The following is a 19,484-nucleotide window of genomic DNA, read 5'->3' as shown; positions in this document are numbered from 1 at the left end:
TGCAAATCACAAACAAAAGTAAAAGTCACTAAGAAACATTGTATGACGAACTTCACCAATAATTTGACTTTCAAGTATGAAAATAATGCGTTACTTACTTAGCTATCCTTTTCTAGGTGATATTTGTTTTTGTTTAGAAAAAAAAAAAAAAAGAACTCATGTGATCTCGACTTTGCACAAGACCCGACCTTAAAGCCACAACCCACGAGAAGTAAATGACGAACTACGCAATCAACCACCGGTCAGATCCTAGTATTAATGTGGCTACATTTTTCCAATACATGGTTTTAGTGGAATTCAAACTCCACATTGCGACCTTCAATCACGACTTTTAAGTCAGACACGAACCAACTATGCTAAGTCCCGTGTGCTATTTCACATATTTGTTTAATATTTGATAGAATTGATTGATGCATAATGTTACATAAGTATTATAGTATTCAAAGTCAAAATACTCGTATTTTATACCTAACTAAACTAATTATACTCTAATACACTCTGGTTCCCGCAGCTAGTTTTGCAGTTCGCAGACGTTCTCCCCAAGAACGAGAAGTGAAGACCGGATACACGAGCAGCATTTCTCATCAGCTTCAGTTCAAACTCTTGTGAGGTACGCTAGAAAGTACGCGATTGACCGGAAATTATATTATGCGTATTGACTTTAGTATCTAGCACTGCCGAATGTACTCCAAGTGTTTGTGATTTTGCCTAGCATAGAATGGAATCGCTTGTTCGCTACAGAAGTAGGAAGTAGCTGTTTTTTTGGGTAAAGGCTAAAGCTTTGTTATGTCTGAATGAGTTGATTGATTCCATGTGTTTAGCAGATGAGACAATGATGTCGAATTGCAGCAAATTTCTCTTCACAAATGGTGTCATCTCAACTCCTGCTGAAACTCCATCTGCTGCAACCTTACTCGAAGCTCACCCAGGTGTGAACCGGTCCTTTTGATTTGTGTTCTTTCTGTCTTAATTACTTTTTTTTTTTTTTTTTTTAATGAGAGTATTACCATTCATGGGAAAATTTCTGTCTGCTATGAAATACTGTTCACTGTCAACTATAATGAACTGCAGCTATTTGGTGTTATTTTTCATTTGTAAAGAAATGGATTTTACTTTTATAAACACAGAAGCTTGCTATTTGGTGTTGTTTTTCATTTGTAAAGAGATGGATTTTACTTTTATAAAATATAAACACAGAAGATGCATCATATTTGGGCTGGTTATTTGGTTTCAGGTGCATACACAACCACCCGGACTCATAACAATGGATCACAGATCTTGTTCTGGGAAAGGCACTTGCGCAGACTCTCCAATTCTGTGAGAATTCTGCTCCACTCCAACCCAAACCTTCTTTTCGAAGTCCCGAAATCTGCAGCTCCATATTCTTCAATGTTAACATCATCACCCCTCTGGGATTCACTGATTCAGTCACTGGTCAATGATTCTATGAGAAAGGTTATGCCTGCTGTGCTAAAAGAGAGGAAAAATGAGGAGGAATTAGCTATCACATCTCTTGTGAGTGGCAATTTGGATAGTTTTAGGGAAGCTGAGGGATTAAATGAGGAAAATATCTTTAGAAGTTTTAATGTGTATGTGCATATTGGTGGATATGTTCCTAAAGAATTTGGAATTTCGGAAAATGGGGCACACTTGGCAGTCGTGGGCTGTGGTAGAGAGCTAGCAAATGCAAAATATTCAGATTGGGTAAGGTAATTACATATGAACTTATATTTTCTTGCCATCTACTGTTAACTGTTATTTATTGTTTGTCATTACTATAAAAGATTGTAATCAGATTTCATGTAAAGCGAGGACTTCTGAGCATGGTTGAAAAAATCGTTAGGCAACGACGTTGTTTTGAGTGAAATAACCCATTTAAAAAAAGGTAATAATAGCTAATTGGCTGACTAGGTGGCCTAGTCGGCGGCCTAGACAACCGATTATGATGATACGCTAGGGGGCCGGCCTGGCCTAGGTACGATTTTTGCAACACTTCTTGTGAGGGACCAGAAGAGTACGGTTAATACTCTCAAAAAAAAAGAAGAGTACGGTTAATGGTATTGTCCGATCTCATGTAAATTGAAGGTGTGGAAGGACAAGCATATTACAGTTAAGCTTTTGTATAGCATCTACCAAGTACTTGTTTCTAATTTGCTTCTTTTAGGTAGGCAGAGGAAGCTTTTGGAGAAGCTGAGGCCTCCATCAGTTAATGAGCTCTTATTGTCAAATGATGGAGATAAAATTTTGGAGGGTTGTCTGACAAATTTTTTTGTTGTCTGCTGCAAGGTGAGAAAACAAATCCAAGGGTTTTGAATTGCTTAATGTCTAAAATATGTTAATGAAAGTGCAGAATAGGTATTTGATCATTTCTACATACCACTAACGTGAAATTGTTAATAACTTCAACAAGAAGAATTAGACTGGTCTATGATGACACAAGTGATTTCCTAATGGTCTGAGTATCTTGACTTAATTTATGGTCTGTTTGTCAGCCTCATTATCATAGTGACAGTGCCTACTGTAGTTAGAAAGTTTACAAATACTAACAATGTTATGAAGTACTGGCATATATCTGAAGGTAAAACCAACATCATTTCCCCCGAGGAAGTAGAAACAATCATTCGTGAGTCAAAACTAAATAACCTTCTTCCATTTTTACTGGATCAAATCCTGAAAAAATGTCATTTTAGAAGGTATCTTGCTAATGCAGTGAATTAAATAGTAATATATTTCCATTGGAGTTGCATGAAATTGGCTGCTGGATATTAACGGAGACTTCTGTTGCTAGACAGGAAGAAAAAGGAAACACAAACTGCTTTGAAATACAGACAGCTCCCCTCAGTGATGGTGTTCTTCCAGGAATTATACGCCAAGTAATTTTTGAGTGAGTTCCTTGTCTAGGTTCCTACACATTCAGAAACCTGAAATACTTTTTGGAGCTTACATTCTTAATTTGGAAATATCTGCTAGAATTGTGCTGTGTCTGTCTCTCTCTAAGGCATGCTGTAGATTAAGTTTTTAAATACCTTATCAAGTATATTTTTGTTAGTTTTTATTATACGTTTGTGCAGTGTATGTTCAAGAAATGGAATTCTGGTTCGAGAAGTTGCACCATCATGGTCAAAGCATGAAATGTGGACAGAAGCATTCATTTCTAGTATGTTATCTGAATTGTTTTAATGCCTTCAATCACCCATATAGCTCGCTTCTGCGCCCAATGTCATTTACTCTAAAAGAAAAACTATCAGCGAGATTATTTATATACATATTGGATGTTTTCCCAGACCTATTGCATGTAAAGTAAGATTAAACAATTAAATCTCTCCCTCTCCCTCCCTCGCTCTCTCTCTCTCGGGGGAAAGGTTTCTCTTAAAACTCAAGTAGTGAGGTTTGCTCTACATATTCTAACCTGCACGGCTCTTGAGATAATTGTAACTGTTTCTCTGTGGCAGATAGCTTGAGAATTATGCAGCACGTGGAGATAATTCAGTTTCCAAAATCAATGGACTCACTTGAAGAAAAAACTTGGAACGAAGTGACATGGGAGGAGAAAAAGTTCGAGGTACCAGAATCTAAGCAATTTCTCACTCACATTCACACACCAAAAAGAAAATGATTTCTAGCTTCTTAGTCAACTTGCTTTTACCTGATGCCTATTGCATGAATATCAGGGTACCCCTGGGAAAATCACAGCATTCATACAGGTAACCAAGCATATCCCATTTTTGCGAGTTTCCCTCGTCACTCAAACATCTCTCGTTTTTCATTTCTCTTGCCAAATACTCAAAATATAATTATTATTAGTCTTTTTCTGAACAGGAGGAGGTCATGAAATTAGCAGGCCTAGAGGGGTACCCAGTCACTCTATTCAATGACTAATAACTTCTCCATTACTGTTGAATGGACTTCCAGAATCCAGATGACAAATTCTGAGTAATTCTCTCTAAAAGAAAAACTCATTATGAGTAATGGACATGATTCCATGAAGCTTCAGACACACTGAAAAGGGTTCTTTACAATTTATCTTTAAGAGCTGAAAGTTGAGTCTTAAATACTGATCATGTGTGACTGTGCTTGTGTGTTATCTTATGTAGCTTTTGAATTTTTTTTTTCTTCCCTTTGTACGGTTACATTACAAAGACAAGTACTCCGTAATTAATAGAAAGTTATAGACTCTTGTTTGTGTTCATCTTGAAATTAATTTTAGACAAATTCTCGTTTTAATTATTTCTATTCAAATGGGACGAATGAATAATAACATGTCATATCAAACAAAAGTTTAATATGGTATGAAGTATAAATTCTTTTTGAGTTAATATCCGATTTAGTCATTGACTATAGTAGTTTTTCATGATTTAGTTTTAAACGACTTTGTGTTTAATTAAGTCGTCAATTTTGATGGTTTCACTCAATTGAGTCCTTTGTTAATATAACTTGGTAATTTCACCTCCATTAATACCCAATTTAGTCATAGAGTATAATAGTTTTACTCAAAATAGTCTTTGATAACTCAATTGGATAAAAATATCAAAGTTGAGGACCTAATTAAACATAAAAAGTCATTTATAAATAAATTGAGAAAAATCAGTATAGAGAACTAAATTGGATATTAACTGATAAGGAGTATTTTTTTGTTTTATAACTGAAGTTATGTATTGGATAAACTTACCCAACACTGATATAAATATAATATTTTGTTTGTCTTCCGAACTCTCCGTCCCTCCAACTCCAACGGTCAGCACATCAGAGCGTTCCAGCGCGCCAAATCCAAATCCTCTCAAATCAATTCTTGAAAAGCGAAGAGAGAGAGAGAGAGAGAGAGAGAAACGCGCGACTCTCTTTTTCTATCTCTCTAGGTAAGTTCTCCTCCATGATCGGCTTATATGCTTAACAATGGCGGATTTAATCATTGAATGTTACGCTGTATATTCAGTTCCTTTTTTTTTCTTTTCTTTTTTTTTTTAATAATTATTACGGAGTATGTGATTATTTTGAACTCATTGGGGTCAGGGTTCCGGCAGTGGAGGAGGCGAGGCATGGAGGGAGCTCCCGGCGGCGGCGGCGGAAGCCAGCAGAGCTCTCAATCAGAAGTGGAGGTGAGCGAGCATGAGAGGGGCCTGCCGATTGCGAACGTCGCTCGGATCATGAAGAAGGCCCTGCCTCCCAACGCAAAGATCACCAAAGAGGCCAAAGAGTTTGCCGAGGAATGCGCAACCGAGTTCATCAGCTTCATCACCAGCGAGTATGTATCCATCAATCCTTCAATTCCTCCCAATACATCTATCTATATATATCACATTTTGTGGATAAGTGTTTGTGGTAATGCAATGATAACTTGATGCGTGATTATATTTGTGGTTTTAGTTGCTTCTAAATGATTGTTCATTAACAATGCAATGATAACTTGATGCGTGATTATATTTGTGGTTTTAGTTGCTTCTAAATGATTGATCATTAACAGAGCAAGTGAAAGGGGCCAAATAGAGAAAAGGAAGACACTAACTGGAGATGATGTGTTAAATTCTCTGAACACCTTAGGGTTTGGGGATTTCGTTGAGCCACTCAGAGCGCATTTGATGAAATACAAAGAGGTAACTGTCAATTCACTACATCAATGGTGTGGTAGTCTGTTTAGCCTGTATTTTGGTAGCTTTAATTTACTGATAAATTCAGAATGATTTTAAGGAAGAAAACAAGGGATCCAATAGCATATGATAGGCATCTTTGGAAACCATGTGATTAAGGATGCCCTCACCTTAGCTTGTTCATCATCTGATTGGCAAATGTCAAAATTTTGGGTAAATCTCTTAGTAATACTACATTTACTCTTACTTTTTACTTTATATTATGTGTCGTGCTTTGGTTGATTAATAAAAGAGGGTGTGCCATAGTTTTTGTTCATTCATTTTTCTTCATCAAATAAACATTAAACACTTCATGAGTGTTATATATACTCCATATATAGAATGCACCTACCATTTTCCTAAATCTCTCCTCCACCTGCCTTAGGAAGAAGTTTCATCATATGTGCTAGAGATTTATGAATATTGTTGCTTTATTATGTTGTAGATTTCATTCAATTTCAATTCTCTGGATTCAGTTTCTTTGCAATTTTATGATGTTATTTGATCACTAAAATGCTATACTCCCTTTATAATTTTGCAGTCTTAGCTTGGAATTGCATCTGGGTCTTGCTAGCTGCTGAGCTTCTCTGTGTTTGTATAAGATGAATTTTTAAAAATATTTGTAGTTTTTGGTTTTTTAGTGCAAGTGCATTGACATAAAAGTGCATTATATTGATGTTCTTGATTGAAGTGAAAAGATTGCTAGTAGAAGCTATGGCGATGAATACAATACTCCTTACTTTGTGAGCATTATGTACATGCTTTCGTATATATGTCGGTGCTTGGATGCGGACTTTGTTTTGAATTGATGCACGAGCACTTGCGCACTTGTAATGTAACCATGCATATATGACTATGGACTTCCATGCTTTTGTGTTATAATATTACAAAAGTCTCTTCAGTTGAATATGCCACATAAAATGGCAAAATGCAATAGAAATATTGAATTCAATCCAAGGAAAATAAATTCCGTAGTCCGAATATAAAATTTAGCGGGTTAGCTCGATAGCATGAGTCACATAAGACTATTCTTTGTTAGAGAAGTGATTTGGAACAAAACATAAGTTTATAAGTAAACTCATCTTTAATATTTTTTAAATAAAATTTTAATACATATATATTAAAAAATAAAATATTTTGTATGAAAATAAATAATGAAAAATTAAAAATTCACTATGAATATTATATTATAGTGTAAGTATATTAATTATTTTTAATTAGAATTTAAAAATAGAGGTTTAGATTCATTGACTGATGTACAAATTTATATTTATTAGTGTAAATGTGATAGTTTATTAAAATTGAAAGTTTAGAATGTTAATTTAAATATATCAAAAGTTTTAGTTGAGCCCGCATGATAAGTCTGACAATTCGGAGTTTTAGAGTAGTTAAGGTCAATAAGTTTGAATCTGACCAAAAAAAAAAAACTCGATTAGTCATGACCAATAAGTCCGACATCTCAAATCCTGACAGGGCTAGCCTGCAACCGAAACCAAACGGACTAGCCCGATTAACATCCCTACTAATAACATTACGTATTTACATGTCATGTAGTGAATTTATAAGGTGACTTGTATCATTTACATGTCATGAAATAAATTCATATCTGTCAACGTCGTGGGTGAATTTCTTCAAAACTCATTCCATTCCACCGAATGTGGGTACCACTCCCATTTTTCAATTTTAGTTCAGTGGTTCAACTCATCCGATAAGTCCGACAGCCCGAGGTTTAGTGTTAGGGCCAACCCAACAAAACATAAAAAAAATATATTAACTCAAATCAATAAGTCCGACAACCCAATAAAACTAGCTTTAAATCGTGGGTATTGACTCGATTGACATCTCTACAATACTTATATAAATATAATATTTTGTTTGTCTTCCGAACTCTCCGTCCCTCCACTGCCAAGTGCCAACTCTAACGGTTAGCACATCAGAGCGTTCCAGCGCGCCAAATCCAAATCCTCTCAAATCAATTCTTGAAAAGAGAAGACAGAGAGAGAGAGAGAGAAAACGCGCGACTCTCTTTTTCTATCTCTCTAGGTAGGTTCTCCTCCATGATCGGCTTAGATGCTTAACAATGGCGGATTTAACCATTGAATGTTACGCTGTATATTCAGTTCCTTTTTTTTTTTTTTTAAATAATTATTACGGAGTATGTGATTATTTTGAACTCATTGGGGTCAGGGTTCCGGCAGCGGAGGAGGCGAGGCATGGAGGGAGCTCCTGGCGGCGGCGGAAGCCACCAGAGCTCTCAATCAGAGAATCATAACCCCGAGTATGTGAGGAGCCTGCCGATTGCGAACGTCGCTCGCATCATGAAGAAGGCCCTGCCTGACGACGCAAATATCACCGCGGAGGCCAAAGTCTTTGTCGAGGAATGCGCAACCGAGTTCATCAGCTTCATCACCAGCGAGTATGTATCCATCAATCCCATCTATCTATCTATATATCACATTTTATGGATAAGTGTTTGTGGTAATGCAATGATAACTTGATGCGTGATTATATTTGTGGTTTTAGTTGCTTCTAAATGATTGTTCATAAACAGAGCAAGTGAAAGGGGCCAAATAGAGAAAAGGAAGACACTAACTGGAGATGATGTGTTAAATTCTCTGAACACCTTAGGGTTTGGGAATTACGTTGAGCCACTCAGAGCGTATTTGATGAAATACAAAGAGGTAACTGTTAATTCACTACATCAATGGTGTGGTAGTCTATTTAGCCTATATTTGGGTAGCTTTAATTTACTGATAAATTCAGAATGATTTTAAGGAAGAAAACAAGGGATCCAATAGCAGAGGATAGGCATCTTTGGAAACCATGTGATTAAGGCCCTCACCTTAGCTTGTTCATCATCTGATTGGCAAATGTCAAAATTTTGGGTAAATCTCTTAGTAATACTACATTTACTCTTATTTTTTACTTTACATGATGTGTCGTGATTTGATTGATTAATAAAAGGGGTGTGCCATAGTTTTTGTTCATTCATTTTTCTTCATCAAATAAACATTAAACACTTCATGAGTGTTATATATACTCCATAGAATGCACCTACCATTTTCCTAAATCTCTCCTCCACCTGCCTTAGGAAGAAGTTTCATCATATGTGCTAGAGATTTATGAATATTGTTGCTTTATGTTGTAGATTTCCTTCAATTTCAATTCTCTGGATTGAGTTTCTTTGCAATTTTATGATGTTATTTGATCACTAAAATGCTATACTCCCTTTATAATTTTGCAGTCTTAGCATGGAATTGCATCTGGGTCTTGCTGCTGCAAGATGGAAGCATAGCTCCAGCAGCTTCTCTGTGTTTGTATAAGATGAATTTTTAAAAATATTTGTAGTTTTTGGTTTTGTAGTGCAAGTGCATTGACATAAAAGTGCATTATATTGATGTTCTTGTATGATTTTTTTTTTTCACTTTCTTATACACACATAAATATATATATGGAAAATTTTATGTGATACTGTGGTACTTATCTTCATAGTATCTCATTTTTCACTTTCTTATACACACATAAATATATATATGGAAAATTTTATGTGATACTGTGGTACTTATCTTCATAGTATCTCATGCAATAAAGATAGTTTTTATTTTTATTTTTGGGATTATAAATCTAGGATTTAAATCAAATAAAAACATTGTCGTGATAGAGTACCATGAATAACTCACTACCGTCGATTTGGGAAGCTCTAACGGCTTTAAAGCAATTAAGAGAGAGGAAAAAAGCACCGCGATATTTTCTTTAAAGTGTAATTATTAACACTATAGATTTAAACTAAAGTTTTCAAAAAAAAAAAAAAGATTTAAACTAAAAATACTATAAAGTGTAGTGATTGATCATGTGCACTCTGGAGCTTTGCTTAGTTGCACTCAATAGTGTTGATAATTATATTTTATAGCGTTACTTGTTGCACTTTAAAGTTCTAGCTATTTACAAAAATGTCACTACATTTTTCAACAGATGTAATCNTTCATCATATGTGCTAGAGATTTATGAATATTGTTGCTTTATGTTGTAGATTTCCTTCAATTTCAATTCTCTGGATTGAGTTTCTTTGCAATTTTATGATGTTATTTGATCACTAAAATGCTATACTCCCTTTATAATTTTGCAGTCTTAGCATGGAATTGCATCTGGGTCTTGCTGCTGCAAGATGGAAGCATAGCTCCAGCAGCTTCTCTGTGTTTGTATAAGATGAATTTTTAAAAATATTTGTAGTTTTTGGTTTTGTAGTGCAAGTGCATTGACATAAAAGTGCATTATATTGATGTTCTTGTATGATTTTTTTTTTTCACTTTCTTATACACACATAAATATATATATGGAAAATTTTATGTGATACTGTGGTACTTATCTTCATAGTATCTCATTTTTCACTTTCTTATACACACATAAATATATATATGGAAAATTTTATGTGATACTGTGGTACTTATCTTCATAGTATCTCATGCAATAAAGATAGTTTTTATTTTTATTTTTGGGATTATAAATCTAGGATTTAAATCAAATAAAAACATTGTCGTGATAGAGTACCATGAATAACTCACTACCGTCGATTTGGGAAGCTCTAACGGCTTTAAAGCAATTAAGAGAGAGGAAAAAAGCACCGCGATATTTTCTTTAAAGTGTAATTATTAACACTATAGATTTAAACTAAAGTTTTCAAAAAAAAAAAAAAGATTTAAACTAAAAATACTATAAAGTGTAGTGATTGATCATGTGCACTCTGGAGCTTTGCTTAGTTGCACTCAATAGTGTTGATAATTATATTTTATAGCGTTACTTGTTGCACTTTAAAGTTCTAGCTATTTACAAAAATGTCACTACATTTTTCAACAGATGTAATCGATAGCTTTGCTTAGTTGCACTCAATAGTGTTGATAATTATATTTTATAGCGTTACTAGTTGCACTTTAAAGTTCTAGCTATTTACAAAATTGTCACTACATTTTTCAACAGATGTAATTGATAGCTTTGCTTAGTTGCACTCAATAGTGTTGATAATTATATTTTATAGCGCTACTAGTTGCATTTTAAAGTTCTAACTATTTACAAAAATGTCATTACTTTTTTCAACAGATGTAATCGATATATAGCTTTACTTAGTTGCACTCTATAGTGTTGAAAGTTGCAGTTTATTTTATAAATTTTGCTAAATTGGTTTGGAGGTAATCTCAAATTGGTTAGCATGTTGGTTTGGTAACACAATAATGTCAAGTCGATCTGACTCCCAACTTGAGCGGTCTTTGAAGCTATGGCGATGAATACAATACCCCTTACTTTGTGAGCATTATGTATGTACATGCTTTCGTATATATGTCGGTGCTTGGATGCGGACTTTGTTTTGAATTGATGCACGAGCACTTGCGCACTTGTAATGTAACCATGCATGCATGACTATGGACTTCCATGCTTTTGTGTTATAACATTACAAAAGTCTCTTCAATTGAATATGACACATATCTTTCCTAAATTTTAAAAGTTTGGATTTTTAACAATGCCTTAGGAATGTCAATTTTAGTCCGAACCCGATGAGTTGGCCTGATAAAACTAAAAAGTTGTAAGGTTAGACTTAAAATATTTGAGTCTGATAAGCTCGAACTAGGTAAGTTCGGTAGCCCAAATGCACTAGTATGAAATTTAGCGGGTTAACTCGATAGCACGAGTCACTTAAGATTATTCTTTGTTAGAGAAGTGATGTGGAACAAAACATAAGTTTATAAGTAAACTCATCTTTAATATTTTTTTAATTAATTTTTTAAATAAAATTTAATACATATGTTAAAAATAAAATGTTTTGTATTAGAATAAATAATGAAAAATTAAAAACTTACTACAAATATTATATTATAGTGTAAGTATATTAATTATTTTTAATTAGAATTTAAAAATAAAGGTTTAGATTCATTGATTGATGTACAAATTTATATTTATTAGTGTTTATTAGTGTAAATAAATGTGCTCATTTATTAAAATTGAAAGTTTAGAATGTTAATTTGAAAATGTCAAAAGTTTTACTTGAGCCTAAGTCCGACAATTCGGAGTTTTAAAGTATTTAAGGTCAATAAGTTTGAATCTGACAAAAAAAAAAATCTCGATTAGTCCGGAACAATAAGTTCGACATCTCAAATCTTGACAGGGCTAACCTGCAACCAAAACCAAATGGACTAGCCCGATTAACACCCCTACTAATAACCATGTCATGTAGTGAATTTATAAGGTGACTTGTATCGTTTACATGTCATGAAATAAATCCAACCCGTCAACGTCGTGGGTGAATTTCTTCAAAACTCATTCCGTTCCACCGAATGTGGGTACCACTCCCATTTTTAAATTTTAGTTTAGCGGTTCAACCCATCCGATAAGTCCGACAGCTCGAGGTTTAGTGTTAGGACCAACCCAACAAAACATTAAAAAAATATATTAACTTAAATCAATAAGTCCGACAATCCAATAAAACTAGCTTTAAGTCGTGGGTATTGACTCGATTGACATCTCTATAATACCTCAATTACCTTCTCTGAGTCCAACAAAATGCAACACGTCAGTGGCACGTGACTTGATCATTGGACAGCTGGCAATTTGGAAATACTTTCGATCATACTTCGCCAGCTCAAACCCATCAAACTCCCCTCCATCAATGGCTGTTTCAGTTACAAAACCATAGTTGATAGCATTCTTTTTAATGTCAACAGAAGGAAAAAAGATAATATAATATAAATAATAAAATTGATTGAATTTATCAACAACATTTTGGTCTACATTTCTCCCCACAGTCCACTATTTACAAGTTTTTCAATATTTTATTAAAAGTTTAGTGCCTATTATAGATGATAAAATTACTTTAATAATTTAATTTATACCCACCAAATAATAACATATTGACAAGAGAGTAATAAAAGAATAAAAACCCATATTAATATGCGACTTAAGTGACCCACTCGAGCCAAACACTTGTTAATAAAGTAGCAACATCCAATTCATTTACAACATATAGCTAGTTGTATAAGACGATACACTAAAGTATGGGATTACAGGGATAATTCAAATTAAGTTGAATGGACAGTTAATTTGATGACCACAAAATTTTAAATTTGACTACTAATGAGAGTTGTCTATTGACCTTATTGGTTTGAACCAATAAGTTATAAAGAACCTAAACTGATTTTGGTCATTTGCAAGTTAGGGTCACAAGTCAAATTTAACCAAAGCACACTTTTTGAGTAATGCATTTCCAGTATATTGTAGTATCTGCCTACTGAAGCACAAAGTGCAACCGGATGCTACTAGACCACAAGGTCTTGCACTTTTGCACACTCTTATGTCTTAAGAAACTATATTGTATATTCAATAAAATTGTACATCTTACTTTGTTCAGTGTATAGTGTATTAATTAAAAAGGAAGCAATTTTAGTTAGCATATTAAGAGTCTATAATAAATATAATTAAAGAATGAGGCAGGAATTTCCCAACTGTAAAATGTAAATGCGTGCAACGAACAAAATTTGAAAACAATTAAAGAGAATGAAGAAAAGTTGTTGAAATCTAATCAGATCAGATGTTTAATTTGTCTGGTAGACCATTAGTTTAGCCTTAATTGCAGCCATGATAAGAGCAGTCATAAGAGAGATAGAGAAAGTTTCAGAGCATTTTCCAAACATCCAGTGTGTTAACACAAATTGATGGCCGGAAAGCTTAATTCGTGGCTTTCTGATACTAAAATCGTGTTATATTCATTTGACCATTCTTTTTGAGACACCGATTTTTATCTTGGTACATTACATAATAATTGTAGAGCAATTATCAATCTATATATATGATGACCCTTTGATTGATTGTGTTATATACTTATATGTCACAAGATCCTTTTAGTACGTTTTACTACCACTCTTATATGGTTGGTTAGCTATTATATAAGAATGGGATTTACCCCATGCATACTCTCTGTTAATGGTTGCAAGTTTCCCTCGTCACCAAAAAAAATTATATTAATCAAGTATGAAACAAGTATATAGACAAGGGTACTAAAACCTACTAAATGATCCAAATTAGTTTGACGAAAAAATGTGCGAGATGTAAATACCCAAACCCACTAATTAAACCGTGTGTAATTAAAGTGATAACCTACTTTAGTTATAGATTATTCAAATGTATCCCATCCTTAGACACTATTGGTCGATTTTGAAACATATTGTCACATATACTCTACTTAAGACTATGTTGTACCAAAAGAAAAAAAAAACATAGATCTTGTTTCTGAAACTATCAATCATCATACCTACAAATCACTGATGTACTTGAATAAGATTATAACCTCCTACCAGTCATGTGCATCTTGTCTTTCTTTACTTTCCTTCATCATCTAACATGTCAGATCTGCCCTTGCCCATAGTTGTTAGGGAAGATTTGGTGACATAAGATTATAGCTTTATAAGTTATAATACAAAAATATATTACCAATGTACGGAGTTTAATTTTATCTTTTACAGGTATATTTAATGAATAATTGAGATATTACGATTCACGGCTCTTTAAAGTTATTTGAATGAACTTTATTTAGAGTGATATATAAGAACAATTAACTATTTTTTTGATGTTTCAACTTGAGGAGTGAGAGATTAATGAGATTATAATGATCTAATTGTTCTAATTTCACCACTTTTTAAAAATGAATTTTTGTGTGAGTCGCGAAGTTAGTCTATGATTTAGTTTATTGTGTACATGTAGGAGAGAGGTAGGAGGTGGAAAGAAGCAAAACAAGAAAAAAAAAAAAGAAATAAAAAGAGAACGTGAGGCTATCAGGGAAAGTAAAAAAAAACAAATGGGACTTACGCGCCTAGTGGCGCGTGCATTACACGCGCCAGCTAGGCGCGCAGCAGGTGCGCAAAATGCGCACCTGCGTGATTTGTCTGTAACTTTTCCTGCGAACAAAACCTGCAAAGATCCATTCATTTGCAGAAGTATGATCCTTGAAAAAAAACACATCCCACACTAATAAGAACTCCATCCCAAGTTATTTGTTCTGAAAAAACTAAATAATATGCAAAGATGTGGATGCTCTTATCTAATGTACTAAAAGGCCCTTTAGTTGCTTACAGCTGGCCATGTTACATATATTCATTCCCAAAAATGGAATCCTCACGTGACTTTGGCACTTGGGTCTCAAGCGGGCCTGTCCAGATGGACTATGCGATGCAAAGCAGGAGCCCGCCACTTAAACGTGAGGCCCGATTTTGGCCCGTAATCGTTTTTCTCGTGCATTCTATTTTCCATTTCATTATCTTTTAAATTCAAACGTTAAATCTTTTTAATAGTCATTTTATTATCATTTACTACTAATACAATCATAAGATTAGAAAAATTAAATTTTATAGAGATATATGAATATATCATATCATATTCAAACTGAATTCAAATTAATAAGATTGCATAAATAAAGTTTTGACTTATATTAATTTTACTAATTATTATTATTTTTTGGGCAAACCGGAAACCTATGTAAAAAAAAAAAAAAGGAAAAAAAAAAGCCAGGTAGGACATGAAAAGGAGACCATATTAATGGCCTCTACACAATCTCCAACTGTCCTGCTCTTCTGTCTGTCCCTCTCTTCTATTCTACTATATACGGAGTATATAAATATTAGTGTACACACTCTTCAATTTTGCTCTGTTCTTCTCTCAGATTGATTGATTATATACATATATAGATATATATACAGAGAGAGAGAGAGAGATTGGGAGAACAAAACGAGGATATGATGATGAGCAACAACGTTAACCATAACAACAATGGTGTTCATCATCATCAAAGCTTCGGCGATACAACGTTGACGAAGGTGTTTGTGGGAGGGCTAGCATGGGAGACGCCATTGGAGGCCATGAGAGAGCACTTCGAAAAGTACGGCGAGATCTTGGAGGCCGTAATCATCTCCGACAAGCTCACCGGCAGATCCAAGGGCTACGGTTTTGTATGCTTCAATTCCTCCACATTATATTATTTTTTAAATTGTGTTTTGTGAACCGCATGTTGCTGTTGAATGTTCTTTTTGTGATAAATATGAATTCGTTGAAATTAAGGTCACTTTTAAGGATGCCGAGTCCGCCCGGAAAGCTTGCGCCGATCCGTCGCCGCTCATCAACGGCCGCCGTGCCAACTGCAACTTGGCTTCTCTCGGCGCCCGCCGCCCCNCCCCGCCTCCACAAGGTACTACACTCTCCTTTATTATTTCTAAAATTCTTACTCAATTTTAAGTTGTCCTATTCGGATCTTTTGCACCAAGTATAATCACTGTTAAAATTGTTCTAAAATAAAAATTAATCCACCTGTAATGACATCACTATTACCATTTCAAATGACTGATCATAGATTCAAATTCTGGTGATTATCTTATAAAAATAAAAATAAATTTTTTACCATATCTGCTGCAACATTATATTTGGTATTGATTGATATTATAATTTTTTTCCAAAAAAATAGTTTTCTTATAATATATTAATAATGTGAAGGGCACAACACTGGAGCAAGAGCTACCTCGACGCCACCAACAAATTACGTGCAATGGTACTATCCACCAGGAGCGCCGCCGCAGGCGGCGGCTGGTTCTCCGTTCCATCACCGGCGCCACCTGAATCACCAAGCTGTTCCTTTCTATAGGTATCCCCTACATCTTCTTAACTAATTTTAATGGTCCATGCAATCACAGTGGCGCCACGTGCAATTTTCTATATTTAATTTTTTTTTTCCCCTCCTTTTTATAGGTATTCTCCTGCGTACATTCCGTCAAACGTAAACTACAATCATGTAAGTCGTGGTACATACATACATTTTCATATACCAAAAACCTTAAACCAATCAAATTTATATATGCCCTTTAAGGGTGTGAATGTCGGTATCACATTACACTTGGTACAATTATTGATATCAGTATAACGATACTGATACTGATACTACTCAATATAATCTGTTACATTTGCATGTTTGTACTTAGTACAATATGAAAACGTTACAAATCAATATTTACTAAATATTGTGATGTGGTATATTATTTTAGTGTGATTTTATAATTTTTAATGGGAGACACCAAAAATTTATGACATATTTTGGGTTGTGGTGGTCTACAGAAGGTAAACTACGGTGGGGCCAACATGAACGGGCATTACTCTCAATTGTATCCAGGTCAGCCTGTTATTGGTGCAAATTTGATGCTGCCAGTGTATCCTTTCTATCACTTTCATGGTCCGGCAGTGGGCCTTCAGGCCCATATGTATCCATCCGCTACTGTCGGCCCAATAGCTACAGATCCGGCCCTATTGATGAAGCCCAAATCAGTTGCCCCTCAAGCAGGTATTTATTTTTAATTAATTAATTAATTTAAATTGCACGCAATACTTTGTATTTTGATTTATTTATTTCTATTTTTTTTAAATGTCCAGTAATAAAAATTTAAATTGTGGATGGATTTTTTTCTTTTTTGGAGGGGGACATGGATTACACTGTCACGTGGGCTGACAGATCCATTGGCCCCACTGCCAACTGTAATCTGCGCATATCTATAGGTGGTCAAACTGCCATCCATGCAGGCATGCAGTGGCAAATATAAATTAATTAAATAAAAAAAAACATAATCCAATATAGATAGTTTTTTTTTTAAGGAATATTATATGATTTGGCAATATAGATAGTTTATAAAAACAACTTTTAAAATTTAAGTGCAATTTATCACTTTTATATGATTTGTGAGTTACTCCGTATTACATAACAGTTATTACCATGTATTATGTACATAATTGTATTGAATATTATTGACACTAATATTAATTAATAATAATTAATATAGTTAGATATATCGTACATGATTGTATAAGGTACGAAAAAAAAACCATAGTTTATATATAATAAAGTGATGCATGATGGAATTGTTGTGGACTGATTTAGTATATATTACTATGTATATACAGTTGGGTGTTGAACAGAAACAGCTGGCACAGGAGAAGTTCTGAAGGGGGTGGCAAAGGCTAAAAGCAATTAGTTGTGGGGTGCAAAATGCAAATAAGAAAAGGTCGAGAAGAAGATGATGGCTGCTTAGAAAATGACAATTATTATTATTATTGTAAAGAAAATGATTATTATTATTTATATTAATTTATATTATTATTGTTATTAGGGAGCTAATTACTTTATATATTCATTCATTCTCCTCTCCAGTGTCTAACATGCACCTCAGCCTCTGCACCTATCCTCAGGCTGGAGTGATTGTAATGTAACCCCAACAAATGAAATTTATATATTATAATATGTTATAACTCTATTGTTAATGCAAAATATTTATATTTTGAATAAGGCAAAACTTCGAACTTGAAATCTTTGTACTATAGAAGGTTGATTATGTATTTACAACTATTACATATGAATACAGAAGACTAGACTTGACGACAATGTCCTTTTGTTCCAATTTCAACAAGGTTCTCTATACTTATTCTCGACAATATTATCACCGCTTGTACCTAGTGAAGCCCATTGCATGTGACCATGAAGATCTTCTCAAACTAATAAATTTTGAAAATGAAATTTGGCAATTCAAATAGCATATCTCTAGAGATTTTAGATACTGCGAATATTTTTTGAAAGGTATCTTTGAAAACGAGATTGATGATTAGTAATCATTTGTATTAATTGTGCCAATTATACAGAGTCCAAATTTGGTTCACCAAGGATTTTACGTTCTTTACTTTGTGAAATACAATAAACATGAAAATTATGACATGGACCCGGGTCCACCTTTCTAAGTAGACTCAAGTCCATGTTCACAATTTTAGAATTTTATATTCACAATTTTAGAGCTCTATGTTTACAATTTTAGAACTCAATATTCACAATTTTGTTATATAGATTCAAAAATTGTGTAATATTGTTGAATATATAGTTATGAAACAGTGAATATATAATTTTGTAATTGTGAATATAGAGTTTAAAAATTGTGAACATAAAATTTTAAATTTGTAAATATGAACTTAAATTCACATTGCAATGTGGATCCGGGTCCATGGCATAACTACCTTACAATGGTGATGGACAATATGATAAAATGAAGCAATATATTGGGCTAGTGTTGCGGTGTTGGGCCACACTAGTAAGCAGATAGTTAGGGCTTTCAATTTTACACATTTGAAGAGAGAGAACAGATAGTTGGGTCATGGTTTCATGAGCTGGCAATCATTGGGCCTGAATAGTTAATTCACTTAATTTAGAAAGATAGTAGGTTAATTTTGTTGATATGTGACTCTATTGAGAAAAACGAGATCAAGAATAGAAAACAAAAATGAAGAAGAATAATTTACACGGCCAAGAACTTACATTCATGGAAGCAAATAAGAAGTTTTGTTAATTGTGGTGATAAAATATCTAGGGTTATAAATATTATAATAGACAACCCGAATGCTACATTTACAAAATTATTAATGTACCCGATATAATTTATTCCTATATGTGCGAGTTAGGTTGGGTCTCTCTGGTTCAATTACCTCGTATTTGGGTGTTAGGATTTGGTTACTATAGACCGGAGATTGAATTGAATTTTTTGAGTAGGTCGTGAGTAGTTGAGTAAAGTAAAAGTCTCCTACTAAAGCAATAAATGTGCCTTATATAGGTGAGGTTATGTTTATGACAGATGCCAACAATCCAACATGTGAAGGACGTATGTTTGTCAGTCAAAGGGGTGATGCCAAGTGTTATAACATGAAGAAAAAGGTGATGAGACGTGATTCGACAGAACATTTGGAAAGATATAAATCACGGCCACCCAATGGCTCAACAAACAAAGCTAAATATCCGTGCCCACAAAGAAT

The 19,484-nt window shown here is 34.0% G+C and overlaps 4 protein-coding genes across 7 annotated transcripts; all 4 read left to right on the top strand.

Moving 5' to 3' along the window:
• Positions 1-487: 487 nt before the first annotated feature.
• LOC115996303 lies at positions 488-4,189 on the top strand. 3 transcript variants are annotated; one of them, XM_031235504.1, is made up of 9 exons: positions 488-610; positions 825-929; positions 1,235-1,704; positions 2,173-2,286; positions 2,793-2,884; positions 3,072-3,157; positions 3,453-3,562; positions 3,672-3,704; positions 3,820-4,189. In XM_031235504.1, exons 2-9 carry the CDS (start codon positions 833-835, stop codon positions 3,877-3,879), a joined length of 1,062 nt encoding a protein of 353 aa, XP_031091364.1. In that variant the 5' UTR covers positions 488-610; positions 825-832; the 3' UTR covers positions 3,880-4,189. The 3 variants fall into 3 exon arrangements, with proteins under 3 accessions (XP_031091364.1, XP_031091362.1, XP_031091363.1); XM_031235502.1 differs by having other exon boundaries at positions 1,235-1,709; positions 2,169-2,286; XM_031235503.1 differs by having other exon boundaries at positions 523-610; positions 822-929; positions 1,235-1,709; positions 2,169-2,286.
• Positions 4,190-4,752: 563 nt separating this feature from the next.
• Positions 4,753-6,209, top strand: LOC115997229 (nuclear transcription factor Y subunit B-like). 2 transcript variants are annotated; one of them, XM_031236742.1, is made up of 5 exons: positions 4,753-4,856; positions 5,011-5,242; positions 5,462-5,591; positions 5,686-5,798; positions 6,166-6,209. In XM_031236742.1, exons 2-4 carry the CDS (start codon positions 5,037-5,039, stop codon positions 5,713-5,715), a joined length of 366 nt encoding a protein of 121 aa, XP_031092602.1. In that variant the 5' UTR covers positions 4,753-4,856; positions 5,011-5,036; the 3' UTR covers positions 5,716-5,798; positions 6,166-6,209. The 2 variants fall into 2 exon arrangements, with proteins under 2 accessions (XP_031092602.1, XP_031092601.1); XM_031236741.1 differs by having other exon boundaries at positions 5,674-5,798.
• A 1,628-nt stretch (positions 6,210-7,837) lies between these two features.
• Positions 7,838-8,432, top strand: LOC115997005 (transcriptional activator hap3-like). Its single transcript, XM_031236449.1, has 3 exons — positions 7,838-8,040; positions 8,176-8,305; positions 8,388-8,432. The coding sequence occupies exons 1-3, from the start codon at positions 7,838-7,840 to the stop codon at positions 8,430-8,432; spliced, it is 378 nt and encodes a 125-aa protein (XP_031092309.1).
• Positions 8,433-15,279: 6,847 nt separating this feature from the next.
• Positions 15,280-17,979, top strand: LOC115997189 (probable RNA-binding protein ARP1). The gene is made up of 6 exons (XM_031236699.1): positions 15,280-15,607; positions 15,717-15,843; positions 16,146-16,293; positions 16,398-16,440; positions 16,761-16,983; positions 17,598-17,979. Exons 1-6 carry the CDS (start codon positions 15,395-15,397, stop codon positions 17,606-17,608), a joined length of 765 nt encoding a protein of 254 aa, XP_031092559.1. The 5' UTR covers positions 15,280-15,394; the 3' UTR covers positions 17,609-17,979.
• Positions 17,980-19,484: the final 1,505 nt, after the last annotated feature.

The sequence above is a fragment of the Ipomoea triloba genome, chromosome 11, assembly GCF_003576645.1.
Source record: "Ipomoea triloba cultivar NCNSP0323 chromosome 11, ASM357664v1".
Classification (NCBI taxonomy): Eukaryota; Viridiplantae; Streptophyta; class Magnoliopsida; order Solanales; family Convolvulaceae; genus Ipomoea; species Ipomoea triloba.
Note: the sequence above shows the minus strand (reverse complement) of the source record. Positions and strands in the feature narration are given on the sequence as shown.